We start from the raw sequence: 19,492 nt of genomic DNA, 5'->3' as shown, positions 1-19,492 counted from the left end.
TCAGTCACTGGCTTTATCAATAAGTGCATCGAGGACGTCGTCCCCACAGTGACTGTACGTACATACTCCAACCAGAAGCCATGGATTACAGGCAACATTTGCACTGAGCTAAATGGTAGAGCTGCCACTTTCAAGGTCCGGGATTCTAACCCGGAAGCTTACAAGAAATCCATCTATGCCCTGCGACGAACCAACAAACAGGCAAAGCGTAAATACAGGGCTAAGATTGAATCATACTACACCGGCTCCGACGCTCGTCGGATGTGGCAGGGCTTGCAAACTATTACAGACTACAAAGGGAAGCACAGCTGCGAGCTGCCCAGTGACACGAGCCTACAAGACGAGCTAAATCACTTCTGTGCTCGCTCCGAGGCAACCAACACTAAGGCATGCAGGAGAGCGTCAGCTGTTCCGGACGACTGTGTGATCACGCTCTCCGTAAAGGGTAAGACCTTTAAACAGGTCATCATACACAAGGCTGCAGGGCCAGACGGATTACCCAGACGTGTGCTCCGGGCATGTGCTGACCAACTGGCACGTGTCTTCACTGACATTTTCAACATGTCCCTGATTGAGTCTGTAATACCAACATGTTTCAAGCAGACCCCCATCGTCCCTGTGCCCAAGAACACAAAGGCAACCTGCCTAAATGACTATTGACCCGTAGCACTCACGTCCGTAGCCATGAAGTGCTTTAAAAGGCTGGTCATGGCTCACATCAACACCATTATCCCAGAATCCCTAGACCCACTCCAATTTGCATACCGCCCAAACAGATCCACAGATGATGCAATCTCTATTGCACTCCACACTGCCCTTTCTCACCTGGACAAAAGGAACACCTTTGTGAGAATGCTATTCATTGACTACAGCTCAGCGTTCAACACCATAGTGCCCTCAAAGCTCATCAATAAGCTAAGGACCCTGGGACTAAACACCTCCCTCTGCAACTGGATCCTGGACTTCCTGATGGGCCGCCCCCAGGTGGTGAGGGTAGGTAGCAACACATCTGCCACGCTTATCCTCAACACTGGAGCTCCCCAGCGGTGCGTGCTCAGTCCCCTCCTGTACTCCCTGTTCACCCACGACTACATGGCCAGGCACGACTCCAACACCATCATTAAGTTTGCAGACGACACAACAGTGGTAGGCCTGATCACCAACAACAACGAGACAGCCTATAGGGAGGAGGTCAGAGACCTGGCCGGGTGGTGCCAGAATAACAACCTATCCCTCAACGTCAGCAAGACTAAGGAGATGATTGTGGACTACAGGAAAAGGAGCACCGAGCATGTCCCCATTCTCATCGATGGGGCTTTAGTGGAGCAGGTTGAGAGATTCAAGTTGTCTGTATATAGCCTTGCTACTGGTATTTTCAAATGTCTTTTTACTGTTGCTTTATTTCTTTACTTACCTACACACATACCTTTTTTTCACACTATTGGTTAGAGCCTGTAAGTAAGCATTTCACTGTAAGGTCTACCTACACATGTTGTATTATGCACATGTGACAAATACATTTTGATTTGATTGAACTTTCAGTAGTGAGTGCATAGCTTTTCATTTGATACTAGTCCTCCATGGGAATGGAACCCACAACCCTGGCATTGCAAGCACCATGCTCTACCAACTGAGCTACACGGGACCATATGCACTGTACAGCCTAACCTATGGATGTTGTACCCATGAAATGGGATATAGGCCCACTCAGTGACAATCACAGTACACAACTGTGTAGAATTTACACAAATATTAGCATCTTCACTCTTATTGCAGGACTTTGACTGTGGGAAATCATCTATCCAGTCAGTCTATAGGACATTCCAAATGCACTGTACAGCCAAACCCTGCAACATCCAAGTCCCACAATAATTGCTATGATGCTAATATTTGTGAAACTCTTCACAGTTGTGTTCTGTGAGTGTCAATGAGTAGGCTGAAACCTCATTTCATGGGTGCAACATCCATAGGTTAGGCTGAACACAGTGTATATAAGTATGCCCCCAAGGCAATTCTAAAGATGAATAGATCCACAGTGCAATATTAACTAATTATTGCCTTTTGTTGTATTTATATAACAACGTTTCCGAGCTTGTTTAGCATTAACTAATCCAAATAGCATGATTCCACTATTTGTATCCATTTAAATTACTTTCAATTGGGGATTTCATTTTGAAGGCGAAAAGCAAAATCCACTGTGGCTCATCCTTATTGTAGCCTTTTCTTGAAACACTCTGGAAATTTGTATTTCAAATTCAGATTAATTTAATCAGATGCTTGTTTTGTTAGTTTAAAATTGTCCAATTGCTATTCATTGATATTTTTTGGAATGACGCAATGAATTTGAGGTGCGCCATTTATTATACATACTGTCACTTTAAATTACACATAAGAAGTAAACTGGTACAGATTGACACCGCCTCATACTAGCTACACGTTCAAGATTTCCGGTGCTTTCGATCTCTGGCTGCTAGCTAGCTATCCAATAAAAACATGTAAGTATTTTCTCTTCTCAGGTTTATAATAACTTTAGGTCACTTGATCAACTACACGAACTTTCATTAACTTGGTCGGTGTTTCGAATACGTGTATTTATTGTAAAAAAATTAGTCAAACAACGCCCAACTTCTCTGGAGTTGGGTGTGTGAAGGTCTCGCTTGTTAGCAGCTAACTTTCATGCAACAAGTGCTTGCTCAAACTAGCCGTATATAGCTAGCTGACATTAGCGTGCTAATGCTGGCCCAGTAACTTCGTTAGCTAGCTGCGTCAATTTGTTTTTGTAAACTAGCTAACTTATTATTTAGCTCGCTTAAGTTAACCGTACCCAGGGTCTGACGCTAACGTAACCTAGCTATGGTTATATCTTTTTTTTATGTTTGCTAAATGTTTAGTTCGCTAGGGCGATCACTCACTGACACTGCTCTAGAATGTAGTGAAATATGGGTAAACCCAAGAGGGGGCTACTAAATGAATGTCTCAACCTAGTTTCCTTTAGCCTATGTCATTATGAATCACATACAACGACGTGTTAGCTTGTTCTCTACAATATTACAACCATAATATTTTGTTGTTGTACTACAACAGTACAATATGCGTTGTACTTAACAGTGTGGTTAAATGAGAACGTTGGTTTGTTGTAGCCGCTCCTAGTTTGAGACCGCGCAGCTCTAGGTTGAAAGTATATTTCGGTGTTGGGAGGTGGGCCATATGGTTGTTTTTGTCTGTCTACTTGGCGTTGTTAAGGAGGCTACTTTGTCTGGACATATAATTATTCCATTGCTATCGTTCTCATTATCCAAGCCCATGCTTGCTTACTACTATTATATATTCTCGACCAGGCATGTTTACCTAGAGACAGAAAATTACAGAATAAAATGACAAATATAGATTGTACAATTACGATAAACTAAGGTTGTGGCATAAGTGTCTGGATAAAAGTTTTGCTCTTCTCGAAAGTGAAACAATATTTTTAAAAATATTAACAAATATCAACAGACAAGAGGAATAGTCACATGCAAAAAAGCATACAAACAAACTATTTACAATGCCAGGAATCCTAAACAAACACATAATATTCATTTAATAATACAAGTTTTAATTTCCTTTTTGTTTTTAATTTTAATTAAAATGGTGCCATATTGTTTAAACTCATAAAGTGAAAAAGTTAGGTTTAGACCTTTTGCATTTGTGAATATTAAATTAAAATAAGTATTATTAGCAGTTGAATTAAATATACTACATCTTTATCTATGTCAGAATTTCTGAAATAAATCATATCAAAACCATTAAATAGTACAACCGCTCCTATTTTTCTTGTAACAAAATTCTGTATGTCAATCCAAAACATTCTACTATAAATACAGGCAAAAAAACAAATGCAAAATGGTCTCCTTCTCCATTCCACAGAATCACAGTTATATTCAGCTTGAATCTTTCCAAAACATGTTTCACAGGATACATTTTATTTAACAATTTAAATGAAACTTTGTTACTGATACAATATTTGTTAGCAATTTTCCATGCTTTCCCCCATTTGTATATCACCATAGATATTTGACCAAAATAATCTTGCTGAGGGAATTGTAGTATCACAAACAATATTTATGTCTATTACTACATTTATCTTTGATGTTAATATTACCAATTAATATATTTTAATGTAAATCTATGTTAGTTACATCAACCACAGGGGAATTTAAAAGAGATACAACCCCCCTTGGAATCGCATCAAAAACAATTGCATATTCTTTCGGGCTTATTGGAATTCTAAACTTATCAAGAAAATCCCCATATGAGAGTAGATATCCATCCTTATTCAGTAACAGTGAAACAATATACTCAGCCTGGTTTCATAGACTTAAGGTAAAGTAACTCTGGGATCATTACTCAAATTAGTATAATATGTTACTTATGGATAACGCGAACGTCTCGCAACCTTTGCATCTCATCACGGACAACTTTAACATTTGAGTTAATTAGCAACTTTTCAACTACTTACTACTTTTTAGACACTTTGCAAATTTGTAACATGTCATTCGAATTGTCATTTGAAAACCTATATGAAATGGGTGATGGACATCCACAAATTAATACATACCATGCGAAGTGTAACACATCATACTAAAAGGAGTGTCTCGGATTTACATACAGAATAATACGAAATGCTTGGAGGTCAATCTGTCTGGGATAAATGCAGGCAGTCGTAGCCAGCCATGCATTAGGATGTTTATTAGCCTATTATGTTTATCATTGAATATGAGTAACTAGGTAAATCATGTGCATTTTCATCTGTCAGGGTTGTTTACCTTTGAACAATCTGTGTGAAGGAACCTACCAATATGCTCTGAGTGATAGCGCAGTAATGTGTATTTGAGGTATAGGTTCTACCTGCATTTAAAGTACACTTCTGGGTTTTCCGATCCCGAGTAAATCTCATTACGAGTATCAAGTGTGATAAAACGGATACAAATGCGAGTGAGACGAGTTACAGATAGTAAACAGTAGCAGCAGCGTATGTGATGAGTCAGTGTGCAAAAAGGTCAATGCAGATATTGAACTTTTTAGTAGTCTTATGGCTTGGGGGTAGAAGCTGTTCTGGGTCTTGTTGGTTCCAGACTTGGTGCCTTGGTACCGCTTGCCCAGACTTGGGTGGCTGGAGCATTTGACCATTTTTATGGCATTTCTCTGACACTGCCTGGTATAGAGGTCCTGGATGGGAGGGAGCTCGGCCCTAGTGATGTACTGGGTTCTACGTACTTCAGCCTCACTGTGTAAAGTGGCGTGCTTGGCCTACCGTTTCCTGTAGTCCACGGTCAGCTCCTTTGTCTTGATGATGTTGAGGGAGAGGTTGTTGTCCTGGCACCACACTGCCAGGTCTGACCTCCATATAGGCTGTCTCATCGGCGGTGGTCAGGTCTACCACCGTCACGTTGTCTGCAAACTTAATGATGGTGTTGGTGGAGTTGAGCACGGCCACGCAGTCGTGGGTGAACAGGGAGTACAGGAGGGGACTAAGTACTCCTGAGTGGCGCAGCTGTCTAAGACACTGCATCTCAGTGCAAGAGACGTCACAACAGTCCCTGGTTCGAATCTAGGCAGCATCACATCCGGATGGGATTGGGAGTCCCATAGGGCGGCGCACAATTTGCTCAGCGTCGTCCGGGGTAGGCCTTCCTTGTAAATAAGAATTTGTTAGGGCTAGGCGTCCCTCGGTGAAACTGGAGGGCGCGCAATTAAATTAAATAATAAAAACAATTATGGATATTAAACATTTAGGTACGTACAAGTGTCTTATATCGGTTGAAAGCTTAAATTCTTGTTAATCTAACAGCACTGTCTGATTTACAGTAGCTATTACAGCGAAAGCATGCCATGCGATTGAGGTCGGCGCCCCACATCAAAATATTTCTCCACCGGCACAGGTTTAATAAATTCACAAATAGCAATTTAAATATTCACTTACTTTTTGAAAATCTTCCTCTGATTTATCATCCAAAGGGTCCCAGCTATAACACGTAGTGTTGTTGTTTTTCTCGATAAAAGCCTTTTTTATATCCCAAAAAGTTGGTGCCATCGATTTGAGTTATCAACTCGTTCAATGCAGAGAAAGGAATGCAGAGAAAGGAATCCGAAAATCTACTCCTGAACTTTGTTTCAACAAGTCAAAATAAATTTCTATTTACTCCTCACATACCCTAAAATGTAATCAAACTAATAATATTTCTTACAGAAAGAAGTATATTCAATAGGAAACCGATTTTAGCAGATGCGTCTTATTTTTATGGCGCGTGCAAACACAAATTTTCAAGACTGTGTCCCTGTACTAAAACTGATTTCTTATTCTTTTTGGAAGTTACAAGTCTGAAACCTTGAACATAGACTGCTGACACCCTGTGGAAGCCATAGGAGTTGCATCCTGGGAGCTAGAATTGAGTATGCACTTATACTTGCCATTGTAAGACCATGGTCACTCAAAAACAAATCCGGTTGGTTTTTCATTGGATGTTCTCCTACCATATCTATTGTGTTATATTCTCCTACATTATTTATAATTTATTATAACACTTTGACGTTTGTAGAAATGATACCTTTCCAATGGTACCAATTCTATGCATATCCTGGCTTTAGGGCCTGAGCTACAGGCAGTTTACTTTGGGCACATCATTCAGGCGGAAATTGAGAAAAAAGGGGCATAGCCCTAAGAAGTTAACTGACTTGCCTAGTTAAATAAAAGAGCGTACGCACCCCTGAAGGGCCCTTGTGTTGAGTGGCAGATGTGTTGTTGCCTACCCTCACCACCTGGGGGCGTCCCGTCAGTAAGTCCAGGATCCAGTTGCAGAGGAAGCTGTTCAGTCCCAGGGTACTTAGCTTATTGATGAGCTTGGAGGGCACTATGGTGTTGAACTCTGATCTGTCGTCAATGAACAGCATTCTCACGTAGGTGTTCCCTTTGTCCACGTGGGAAAGGGCAGTAATGGAGTGCAATAAACATTGCATCATCTGTGGATCTGTTGAGGCGGTATGCGAATTGGTGTGGGTTCAGGGTGTCTGGGATCATGGTGTTGTGAGCCATGACCTGCATTTCATGGGTACAGATGTGAGTGCTACAGGGTGATAGTCATTTAGACAGGTTACATTGGCGTTCTTGCGCACCGGTACTATGGTGCTCTCCTTAAAATATGTATGTAGCCAGTTAGCGACGCTAATGATAACCTTCTTGTGGGTAGACAAACTTTCCCCAAACCTCAATTAAATGTTAACTGCATAGTAGGCTTACCTGACAATAATCATGATTGAGTTTCAACTGCTAGGAAAGAGAAGACAACGCTTCTACTAGTCAGACTCAATCTCACAGGCACAAATGTGACTGGAGTTGTTATCACGGTAACTTCCCGCCCTTAAAGGGGCAGGCGAAAATTTCACATCTGTGATATTTTGGTTAAGACTCATTTCATAAAAAAATGTATTTAACAATATACCACACTAGTATTAGTTCTTACTAGTAATACATTTGTTTTAGTAACACTACAAAGCAAGCTCACCTGTTTGTTTTGTTGGTGTAATTTTAGCAGAGGACAATATTTTTGTTGGTAAAAAAAAATCTGAGTGTCTGGTAGATAAAAAATAAAAATAAAAAAACAATGTAACTACCTGCCACAAGTACATTTTCTGCCCTGATCTTGAGAGAATGTGAATGTTCAGTTAGCACCTCTACGGACTGTATCTATCTTTATCAGCATCATAAAAACTGATCCTATTTCAAGCATATAAAATGTGCATCCAAGCCGAACTGAAATCTTACCAGAAACATGTTTGGTTGTTTTCAGATTTCTATTTCCTTACAACCGGTCAACCTGATGTCATTTGGACATTTTGCACAGAAAATCTTTGTTTAGTTTTTATTCCATTTTCTCCCCGGTCCCTAAACATTTTAGCTCCGTGAAAGATGACAGAACTTTACCAATGTCAACTAGATTGAAGCATTCATTCTATCGATTTATGACATCTGGTGAGCAAGGGTTTATTTAGTCTTCTAGGGGAACACATAATTATAGATACTAACAAATAGGAAATAGGGACCCCACGCCTGGCTGGCTACTTGATGTATTTGTGGAAACACTGCGCAGTTTAAGTAGGAGGTGCTCGTTTAATTAAAAAAATAATATGAGTACTATTGTTGCACGTGTATGTCTCGATAGTACATTTTAGGTTTTCAATATCACAAACTTTTCGCATATTGGTTATAGATTTGGACACTTTAAAACTGTGTTTTGACATTGGGCTATTTATCAATGTCTTCTCAACAGCAAGCAGTGACCGCAAGTTTTAGGAATATAAATTGAACTTTCAACATTAATTTCCAATGGTATTGTACTTAATCAGGTCAACTGCTGAATGAGTCCCAAAACTTGCTGTGATTTTATTAATTTTGATGTATCAGAGATCACCGAGGGTTTGCCTTGCCTAATGGCGATTCTCCTTTAAGCCCAGAAAGCAGCCATTCAGCTTGCCATGCACCAGCTTGTCAAGTGTAATAATGTCAAGATATGTTCAGTACTTACCAAACAATGGAGTTGTGCTTAGCAACTATCGTCACTACTGCTGTTATGGCCCCGGTATATGATGTTACTTTCCAAAAAGGTCTAAATGAAAAGTTACGTGAAACCGGGAAAAAAATGCTTTGTCTGGAAAGAATCTAAGTATTGTTTTGGACCAAGTGCACATGCGCCAAATGCACCTCGTAATAAAATCCCTCATTAAAATGAAATATTAGTGGGCCTCCCAAGTTGCGCAGCGGTCCAAGGCGCTGCATCGTAGTGCTAGAGGTGTTACTACAGACCCGGGTTCATTAACGGGCTGTGCCACAACCGGCCGTGGCCGGGAGTCCCATAGCACGGTGCACGATTGGCCCAGTGTTGTCTGGGTTAGGGGAGGGTTTGGCCGCTGGGGCTTTCCTGGCTCATCGTGCTCTAGCGACTTCTTGTGGCGGGCCAGAACTGAACAAAAATGTAAAGTTGTGGTTTCATGAGCTGAAATAAGACCCCAAAAATGTTCCATACCCACAGAAAGCTTATTTCAATCAAATTTTGTGCACAAATTTGTTTACCTCCATGTTGGTGAGCATTTCTCCTTTGCCAGATAATACATACACCTGACAGGTGTGGCATATCAAGAAGCTGAGTAAACAGCATGATCATTACACAGGTGCACCTTGTGATAGGGACCATAAAGGGCCACTCTAAAATGTGCAGTTTTGTCACACAACACAATACCACAGATGTCTCAAGTTTTGAGGGAGCGCGCAATTGGCATGCTGACTGCAGGAATGTCCACCAGAGCTGTTGCCAGAGTATTGGATGTTCATTTCTTAACATTGTTTTAGGGCAGTAGGTCCAACCGGCCTCAACCCCAGACCATGTGTATGGCATTGTGTGGGCAGGCGGTTTGCTGATGTCTCCGTTGTGAATAGAATGCCCCGTGGTGGTGGGGTTATGGTATGGGCAGGCATAAGCTACGGACAATGAACATAGTTGCATTTTATCAATGGCCATTTGAATACGCACAGGTACCGTGACAAGCACCTGAGGCCCATTGTCGTGCCATGCATCTGCCGCGATCATCTCATATTTCAGCATGATAATGTACGGCCTCATGTTGCAATGATCTGTACACAATTACTAGAAGCTGAAAATGTCCCAGTGCTTCCATGGCCTGCATACTCACCAGACATGTCATTCATTGAGCATGTTTGGGATGCTCTGGATCGACTTGTACGACAGCTTGCCTCAGTTCCCGCCAATATCCAGCAACTTTGCACAGCCATTGAAGAGGAGTGGGACAACAGGCCACAATCAACAGCCATATCAACTCTGTGAAGGAGATCTCGTGCTGCATGAGGCAATTGGTGATCACAACAGGTACTGTCTGGTTTCCTGATCCACGCCCCCACTTTTTTTTTTTTAAAGGTGTCTGTGACCAACAGATGCATATCTGTATTCCCAGTCATGTGAAATCTATAGATTAGGACCTAATTTATTTATTTCAATTGATTGATGTCTTTATTTGAACTGTAACTCAGTAAGTTATTTGAAATTGTTGCGTTTATTTTTGTTCGGTATAGATTCTTTCCAGACAAGGTGTTATTTCGGTTGCATGTAGCTTCTTTTTTGGAAGTACATACTGGACGCGAAGGCGGTAGTTGCTCAGGGACACTCCATTCTTTGGTAAGTACCGAGCGTATTTTGACATTTTATTAAGCTTGAAAAGCTGATGAATGGCAAGTTGACATCAAGCCTCACATTCCCCTCAATTTAAGTGATATTTTGAATCAATGGCCGGGCTTTCTTTCTTGCTAGACAAGCCATGAATATACATAGCTTATATTTTAACCCTAGGATGAATGTGGATAGCCAGATGCATACGTAATGTCATCAGTTTGTCCAATCATTTTTTAACATTTTTTTTATTATTCTGTAGCAAGCTAGCCAACGTTAGCAAACACTTTTGAGGTTGTATGAAGCTAATGTGGCCAACCAAAGTGTTTTATTGCTCCAGGCAGTGAAGATGCCAACATTCCATTTGTAACTCACATTAGCTTGGGTGTTGTTATGGTTTATGCATATTCAAGGTTCATCGAATAGGGGCTAATACTAAAATGCAGATGCCTAAATTGGCATGTACTATGCCATTTCAAAGTTTGATTCCTGGAATGACCTATTTTAGTCCCTTCAGTTGAATGTCTCTGCGCTCATTGTAAATTTCAGTAAGCTCTATTGGATCATGAGCGAGCGGAACTATGTCGGAGAATAACAGGAAGCCTGCTTTGTGCTATCTGCATCCTCATCGGAGAATGTTCCGCTGATGCAGCGCACGGACGGAAATGCCCGGTGCCTCGACTGCGTTGTCTAGCTCGGTGGCCATGTAATGTGATTTTTCCCTCTTAAAAAGTCCTCTAATACTGAATAGATGATCCCAACTTATCTCCTACTTTCCCTACATTCAGTTATTAATGATCTGAAAGGGCTAGATTGGTGAGAGCAGTTGGGTGAAAACTTTGATTAATACCTTGAAGGATGTCAATACACACAGAGGGAGAGGTGCAGCTTGCTACCTGTAGTCCAAACAGGCTGTATTGTGGGAGAAGTATGGCAATACACACAGAGGGAGAGGTGCAGCTTGCTACCTGTAGTCCAAACAGGCTGTATTGTGGGAGAAGGATGGCAATACACACAGAGGGAGAGCTTGTGTAGTCCAAACAGGCTGTATTGTGGGAGAAGTATGGCAATACCTGCAGCTTGCTAGTCCAAACAGGCTGTATTGTGGGAGAAGTATGGCAATACACACAGAGGGAGAGGTGCAGCTTGCTACCTGTAGTCCAAACAGGCTGTATTGTGGGAGAAGTATGGCAATACACACAGAGGGAGAGGTGCAGCTTGCTACCTGTAGTCCAAACAGGCTGTATTGTGGGAGAAGTATGGCAATATGGAACAGACTGTTTGTTAGTGAAGTGTAGGAGACAGAATGGTTCTGCTGTATTGGGTGCAGTAGAGCAGGCTGCAGTGGGGGAGTGTTGAAAGCGGAACTGAGAGCAGAAAGTTGAGCGGCATGTTGAGACCACACCTCCCTGTATCATGCTACCACTACCAGCCACCCAAGCTCCGCTATCATTACATACTCACTCACACCCCGTAAAGTTATGCTATGTCCCCCACCATTAGTATATATATTCCACACTATCATGTATTCCCCCACACACACCACCGTATCGTAACAGTCGCTCTGGATAAGAGCGTCTGCTAAATGACTTAAATGTAAATGTAAATGTAGTCAATCAATCTGGACCTATTGCGGTAGGAATTAATGTGGTTGCTGACTATCTGTCCACCAGGATGGTACAGTGTCTGGATGACTGAGATACAGAACAGGAATTAACCGGACTAGCGCCATAAGTGGCTGAGTGGGGCAGCTTCAGTGCCTGCTCTCCTGAGATGTTTTAGGAAGAGGGTGTGGAATTCTTGCCGTGCGTTTGTGTTTGGGGAGAGAGGGAGCGGGGCCATTTATCTGTCTGGGCTACCACCACTGTACTCTAGCCTACTGTCTGGGTGCTGAATGAGTAACACACACACACACGCACGCTACCCTTTCTGTCCCCCTGAGGGAAGGTAGGACCTCTCTGAGCTGTATTAATGGAATAACTCCAGTGAGGTAGTAGGCTTACTGCCATTTCTCCAGCAGGTGTCAGCAGAGCGCTGCTTTAGAAAAGGTCTCCTTTGTTTTCATATGGACATGTCAAAACACCGTCATATTAATCATGTGCTTGGGTGAAGTAACGGTACAGTTGGGCTAGAGAAATGGTCATCAGGCTATATGGAAGCCTTTTCACATGGGTCATCTAGGTGTGCCCTTCAGATATCACTTTGATGTGAAGGAATACATGTGAATGCGTGGAAAGTGATGCCTTTGTCCCATTGCAGAGATGTATTTACTACCCCTGCATTTGGATAGGGACTGATCACCCCCACACCTGTTGCGTTTGAGTGCAATGAGGTCATGGAAGGGTGCAAAATGAAATGGGTAATCCTGCATATCTGGAGACTAGAGTGGGTGTATCTAAACCCTCTGTTGCCCTTTCCCCAGGTCGGCTCCTGCTACCGAAGGCTCCGCACCAGGCAACCGCCGCCTACAACAGACACAGGCCCAAGTGGATGAGGTACGACCCCACTCGCACACATACACCCTTCACTCTAAACATACTCAGCATACACAACTCCCAACACCTACAGCAAGAACTGCTTTCATGATTATCAGCTGTTGTCAAACACCTGTAGGTCTGAAAATATGATCGTCCTCCTTCAGTGTGCAGAGAATTCATACTAGAAGATTAAATGAGTATGACATCCTGTACTCTATTTATTTTTTTTGTATTACATTTTTTTCCAGAACATTCACATTATGAAAACTTAATTCACGCCTATCAAAACGGCAAGATGAGAATTCAGACACAGCCACAGACCCATCTTAATTTCCTAGTTGTAGCCTTCTACTTACCTGGTTCTGTACAGTTTCCCCAGAATGTTTCTGTTTAACAGCAGACAGCCTGTGTATCTGTTTAGATGTCAGGGCCACACTGCACTCAGGATGAAAGTCTCTCTCACACACACACACACACACGCAGTCCCAAACTCATCCCTCCCTAGTCCCTATGTAGATGTGAGAGTATTGGATAGGTTAGAAATATTGCAATATTTCCATTAAACATTCTAAATGATCATTTCTAGTAGGCCTGGTGGAATTTGTGTGTTTAATTTGGTTGACTGTAGAAGTGACTAACTCCGCTGTACTCGGGAAGAGCATCCATCAACCCTCTGCCCCACACGTGTCCCTCACACGCCTACCATACCTCTTTACTCCACCCTAACCCTCAGCTCTTTCAGTCTCACACCTTTCGCTGAAGCTCTTGGCTTCCCTGGGCATGTACAGTTCCTCCTAGCCAATGATTATATAATAACTGGTAGTGTGTTCCACTACTGCCCCCCCCCCTTAAACCTTATCCCCTGTGTGTCCGAAGCCTCCTGATAGGCTGCTTGTCTCTTATGTAATACATTTTGTCTCCATGGTTATGTAACCACTGCATGGGCTGGCACAAACTGCCGCCTCTCCCCTCTCAAGGTCTATCTGGCAGGAGGGGCAGGGTTTGTGGAACATATGGGTTAGGCTATGTGCACTTTGGGCAGAGTGTGTGCGCGTGGCACGTTGGTTTTTCTGGCGATGTGTTGTGCTCCTTCTACGTGGGCTTTATTATGCAACACTGAGCGTCTCATTGAGACTGCAGCACTACTGTCCTCACGCGGTGGAGGATATAGACAGTATTGCTGTTGTCTCTGACAGGACCTGCATGGTTGTGCAGGAAGACATGCATTTCTTATGCAGTCTAGGACACACTCTGGGCTTGTATTTATTATTATTTTTAACTCGAAATGGGGTGCTTATCCAGGATCCGGTCCCCCTGCCCTGTCCATGTTGTTTATTATAATCTGAAAGGCCAAATTGGCGCACATGTTCTTATTTCAGCTCAACCCGAGTTTACTGCAGAAACAAACAAACTCCTATAAATGACTTTTTCCCATAAAAATGTGTGTAGGTGGTGGATATCATGCGTGTGAATGTGGACAAGGTGTTGGAGCGTGACTCGAAGCTGTCGGAGCTGGACGACAGGGCGGACGCATTGCAGGCCGGAGCCTCCCAGTTTGAGACCAGCGCTGCCAAACTCAAAAGGAAGTTCTGGTGGAAGAACTGCAAGGTGCAGTTCTCTCTCTCTCTCACTCACACACACGCATACACACAACCACATGTTGAGATGTTGATGTGTGTTCTGTGCTCTCCAGATGTGGGCCATCCTGATAGCTGTTATAGTCATCATCCTGGTCATCATCATCAGTGAGTATAGCTCTGGGTGGAACCATATGGTTGGGTAGTAGAGATGTGCGGGTTGACTCAGAACCTACAGTCCCCACGGATTTAGGGTCATGAAATATTGTGTGGAAGAAGGGCGGGTGGGTGGCGGGCAGGTTGAATAAAGCGAAAACAATACCGTAAGCAAATCCATGAATGTAGGCTAGCATTCTTGCGCAATTGTATATCTCTAGGCTACATAGATGAAAGAAAAACCTCAATCTGGCATTAGTGTGTGAGCCTAAAATGTAGGGTTACGAGCCAAATAGCCTGCACACCAATCGCCAAATGCTTTTGGGAACAGGCAGAAAAGGTAAGGACAATGTCGGCGTTTAATTCAATAAGAGAGAAGCTGTAAAATGGAGAGTTGAGAGCGGGGAAGGCCAGAAGACTAAATCTTTCCTAAACATTTAAGTTAAGTGGTAAAAGATGACAGCAGTGAATGTTGTGTGAGATGATTGTGAGGTGCTATACAAATTCGTCAGTCACAAGATGGGGACTTCAAATGGCCCATGGAAAGTCAAGCGAACCCTAGCCTACTGTTCCAACATGATCTCAGAGTATTTCACATTATTCTGTACGTAAACCCGATACACTCCATTTTTAGTATGATATGTTAGGTTTCTTAAGGTATGTATTAATTTGTTGTTGCTAATTTTAGCCATCGTGCTAACATTAGCTAGCTTTAGGGGTTAGGGTTAATGTTAGAATTAAACTCTAGCACCATCCAATCTTGTGCTCTTGTACTGTATTCTATTGTTTTGACCTTGACACATGTTGTCAGATACGTAGGAGGTTCAAAGTAGTGAGTAGTTGCTAAAATGCTAAAGTTGTTTGTGATGAACATGCAACCTTTGGGTTGCTAGACGTTTGCGTTATACGCCCTCCCATCCACCCCGACCAATAACACTACTTTCGTTTTTGCCTTAACCCGTCTTATGTTTCCATACCAAATGTAACATACTGTATCATACTAATTTAAGTGTCCCGGATTTACGTTTACTATGCTATGTATAGTATATGAGACCAATCTGACTGTTCAGATGGGTTAAATGAAACTGAAATCTGGACACTGACTAGGTCTATAACCTCTCACATAGCCTTTAATATTAACTCTTGCAGAATTAAGCATTTTTTGCTTCGGGAACAGGAGTGGTTACTGGTTTTGGTTTTTTCCATTTATGTTTTGAGGTTGGACTTGAGCGTGTAGGCTGCACTGATTTTAGTGTCATCTCGTTAGTCAGTATGTGTTACACCTGTGCTGGTTGCCATCTCGTTAGTTGGAAGGTGTGCTATTTAAGAGTGGTTGGCTAAGTGCTCCAGTTTTCTTGATGTGGAGGGTTAAACACCTTTAGTTGTCTTTGTTAGTTCTTCCTTCTGTTTGAGCGACCATTATTTGCTGGGGAACGTATCAGTGGAGAAATATGATTTCATTCTTTCAGCATTTTGAGAACATGTGAATTCGCATTTAGGGAATGTCTGTAGAGGTGCTATAGTCATCAGCATATTAAAAGCTGATATTTCACACACACAATATGCACCCAAGCCAAACATTGGGTTGTTATCACGGCTTTATGTTTCCTTACAACCGGTCAAACTGATTTGGACTTTTTGCACAAATATTTGAGTTACTGCGTTTTCTTCCCGGTCCCTAAATCTATTTTCTCCATGAAAGAAGCAGAGATGATGACAACTTCACTGAAGTCAACTAGATTGAAGCATTAATTTAATTCTATTGATTTTAGAGTCTTCTTGGACTATATATATATATATTTATTTATTTATTTATTTGACACAAGTTGACTAACAAATAGCCTACCAATGTTGGAAGTTATAAGCAGGAATGTATCTAAATTAGGCCCCAAAGAAATCCTGTGCCCCCCTGGCAAAAAAAATGTTTTTCACCATCTGACTGTAGCCTACAGTGCATATATTTGCGGGTTGGGTGTGGGGCCTGGGATTTTCACTTTATCACATAGTCGGCCGGTTGCGGATGGGTAATTAGAATCTGCGGGTGGGTGAACAAAAGGCTAACCCGCGCACCATTAGTGGTTAGGGACAATACTGGGAACAAAGCTTATGACTAGCTTGGCTGGGGGTTGAGTGAGGTCTATGGCTCTTTCCTTCATGTGATTGTCTGTGTGCCTAACTCCTCCTCTGCCTTCTATGTCAGTCTGGAGCCAGTCACCGTAAAGAAGCAGTTGTTGGAGGCGGAAGAGGAATGGGCAAATGATGGAGAGGAGCGAGTAAAGAGCTGAACGTCTGAAACACGAGGTCTCGTGGTTTAGCCTACTGAGCTTCAAAGCCCATTCTCCACAGCAGTGTTCTTTCTTCCTGGTCCTGGAGGGCCTATCCAGTCAGATTTAGAATACATTGCAGAAAGAAATGTATTGCATAGAACTGATACCATTATTCATTCCATGATAGAAAGTCAACCCTCTGAATGTACCTGCTGATGGTTGAACTACATATAAAGGTCAAAACAGGCTGCGGCCCTCCAGCACCAGGAGTGAAGCACACTACATTGAATTTCTCAAGTTATATTTGTTTTTTGTTAATAATAATAGATTTGATTGTGTGTGACAGAGCGAGACAAGGCCCTGTGTGATTTGCTCTGTGCTTTCCTGTTAGTCTCTACTGTAATATTGACCTGATGTGCCAAGGAGTCACGCTCCACCCCCTTAAACACACACACACCAGTCATCAGATCAGAACACCAAATGACTAATTGACATCGACTTTTGGATTATTATATCCACAGAAACATCTGGGCATGGCTGAGATTTAATCTCAACCTTGTTCCTGTCTCTAACAGGACTGTGTGTCTGTGACTCTAAATATGTGGGCTTGAATTCAGAGAAACTGCCAAGATTGGCACATGAGCCTTGTTTCTTTTCTGTTAGTCTGCTTGCCCAAAGTGACTGACAATGATACTGCCAATGCCATCAGTGCCACACTGGTCATATAAAAGTAGTGCCTTAAGTAGTGATTAATGTCAAAGCACCAAACAATAGATATCAGGCAAAGATGGGGGATAACATTTAACTTAAGAAAAACAGCCAAAAGACAGCGAAGCCTTAGCAAACCAACATACGGAACCAGCAGTGCTTTCCAATGGTCTGCATATTCATGCCCACACACGCATATAGGCACTAATGGTCTTCTCTGCAGGTTCCTGCTATCCTTTATATTATCCTAATAACTACAACCTTTCAATTGTTTTATTAATTTAATGCCAATAAATGTTTTTGTTCCTTAAATATATTTGCTGTGTAGTGTTACTAATCTTAAGAGAAACGGTGTAGATTATTTTTCTTTGCATACTGAAATGCCTTTAGTTGCCATGGTTACTTTGTTGCTGCAGTGAAGAGCATCATGGATGTTTGGGAAGGAGGAACTTGTGTGGAGCATGTTCAGTATGTGTCACCACCTTTTTATAGGGTGCCAAAACCAAGGGCCTATTTTCTGGGGTGCAACTATACGGATCCTTCAGACCGATGTGTATTGCATAGAATCAACCTTGAGTGAATTTTGCTCAATTCATTACATTTCTGAAGTGCTCTAAAGATGTTACATCTTACTAAATAAACTCCAGCCCTGCCAAATAAGCCTTCCCCAAGTCTACCCCTCCCTGTATAAATATTAGAAACAAGTGCAATTCTACTTTGTGGCTTTACAATGTTGTCTTGCTTGAATAAAAACAGATGTAACTTTTATCACACAAGTGTACGTCCACTGTATTCTGTGTCAGTGTGAATAGCGCCACATGTTGGCCTCTGCAGGTGTGGCACTGCGTGTTAGTCTTGCAGCCAATAGCTGGCTTGATCACACAGGAGAAAGTCCCTTTTGAGTTTGTCAATCCCATCTCTGGGGGCCTGCCCAACAACCTCAGAGAGCAGCAGAACTGGTGGGTTCACTTTCATTTGATCAACATTCTCTACTACAGTACATGTATAGTACCCTGTGAAATGTCTATTTCATGTAAATATCTTATTTTGTGATTCCAATTTGCCATTTGTGAGCCTGACTGAGTCACTCCCTCTTCCTAAATCATCAAATCATTCTCCACTACAGGACACCTTTTGTATTGTCAAGTGTCAAAGAAATAGTGTTTTAAACATTTCATTGACTGATCATAGCTATTCTAGTATTATTGCTCATGATAATGGGATGTTTTTCATCCCCTTTTGTTTATTTTCCACATTTCCATCTTTTCCTATTTTAATAGTTTTTATGTTCTAGGAGAACTCATTGCATTTCCCCTTTTATATTGTTTTAGATCACCATTCTCAATATTGTTGTTGTGGGAACTTAAATTGAAAGGAGACTTTAGTGTGTGGTAATTCAAGTAGGCCTGGCTCACCACTGCTGCCTCGTTGACCCAGACGCACTATGGTTTCCAGGTTAGGTGTCTGTTCAGCCGCACCCACCCGCATTTGCTAATGACCCATCCCCACCGCCTGACTATATGTGATACAGTTAGACTGCTCCAAGACCCTTACAGCCAATTTATGCTTGATCTGCAACGCAATTGCGGTGCTACCGGAGGCCTGCAAATCTAGCGACTCCCAAATGTTATAATGCGGAGGGCTTCATATGGCTCCACATTGACATGGTTCGTTTGGTTGACGGTAGGTAGGTGCGGGCGGGACGTCCTGTTTAAGCACAAACTCATTTCCTTGACAACTTCCTTCACAACAGCTTTGCGCTGCCTTGAAGCGCAAGAAGTATGAATGCTCTTACTTCTGCAGAGTCCCTAGCACCGTAAACGCTGCAGGCCAATACAGACGCCGATTGACCATGCAGCAACCCCCATATATAGAAAATGCGGTTGTAGGCTACAGTCAGATAGCAAACGATTTTGTTGACCGTGGATGCAGGATTTTTACCTCATTTAGATATGTTTCTGCTTATAATTTAACACTTTATTTAGTAGGCTATTTATTATTCAACTTGTCAATAATTGGATACATGCAGCTTCTCTTCTGTCATATGTTGCCCTAGATGACTAAATAAACCCTTATTATTCAACTTGTCAATA

General features: G+C 42.1%; 1 protein-coding gene across 1 annotated transcript; it reads left to right on the top strand.

The window, feature by feature from the left end:
- The first annotated feature begins 2,388 nt into the window (after nucleotides 1–2,388).
- vamp3 (vesicle-associated membrane protein 3 (cellubrevin)) lies at nucleotides 2,389–18,167 on the top strand. Its single transcript, XM_029676325.2, has 5 exons — nucleotides 2,389–2,495; nucleotides 12,637–12,709; nucleotides 14,141–14,299; nucleotides 14,385–14,436; nucleotides 16,625–18,167. Coding segments are annotated over exons 1-5 (306 nt in total). The 5' UTR covers nucleotides 2,389–2,493; the 3' UTR covers nucleotides 16,645–18,167.
- The last annotated feature ends 1,325 nt before the right edge of the window (nucleotides 18,168–19,492 follow it).

This window comes from Oncorhynchus nerka, linkage group LG2, assembly GCF_034236695.1.
Source record: "Oncorhynchus nerka isolate Pitt River linkage group LG2, Oner_Uvic_2.0, whole genome shotgun sequence".
Lineage (NCBI taxonomy): Eukaryota > Metazoa > Chordata > Actinopteri > Salmoniformes > Salmonidae > Oncorhynchus > Oncorhynchus nerka.
Note: the sequence above shows the minus strand (reverse complement) of the source record. Positions and strands in the feature narration are given on the sequence as shown.

Excerpts from the sequence above, each read along its gene's own strand:
- vamp3 (XM_029676325.2), top strand. Across the intron at positions 12,710-14,140 it reads CACAGGCCCAAGTGGATGAG|GTGGTGGATATCATGCGTGT; the intron begins GTACGACCCCAC and ends AAATGTGTGTAG. Across the intron at positions 14,437-16,624 it reads CATCCTGGTCATCATCATCA|TCTGGAGCCAGTCACCGTAA; the intron begins GTGAGTATAGCT and ends CTTCTATGTCAG.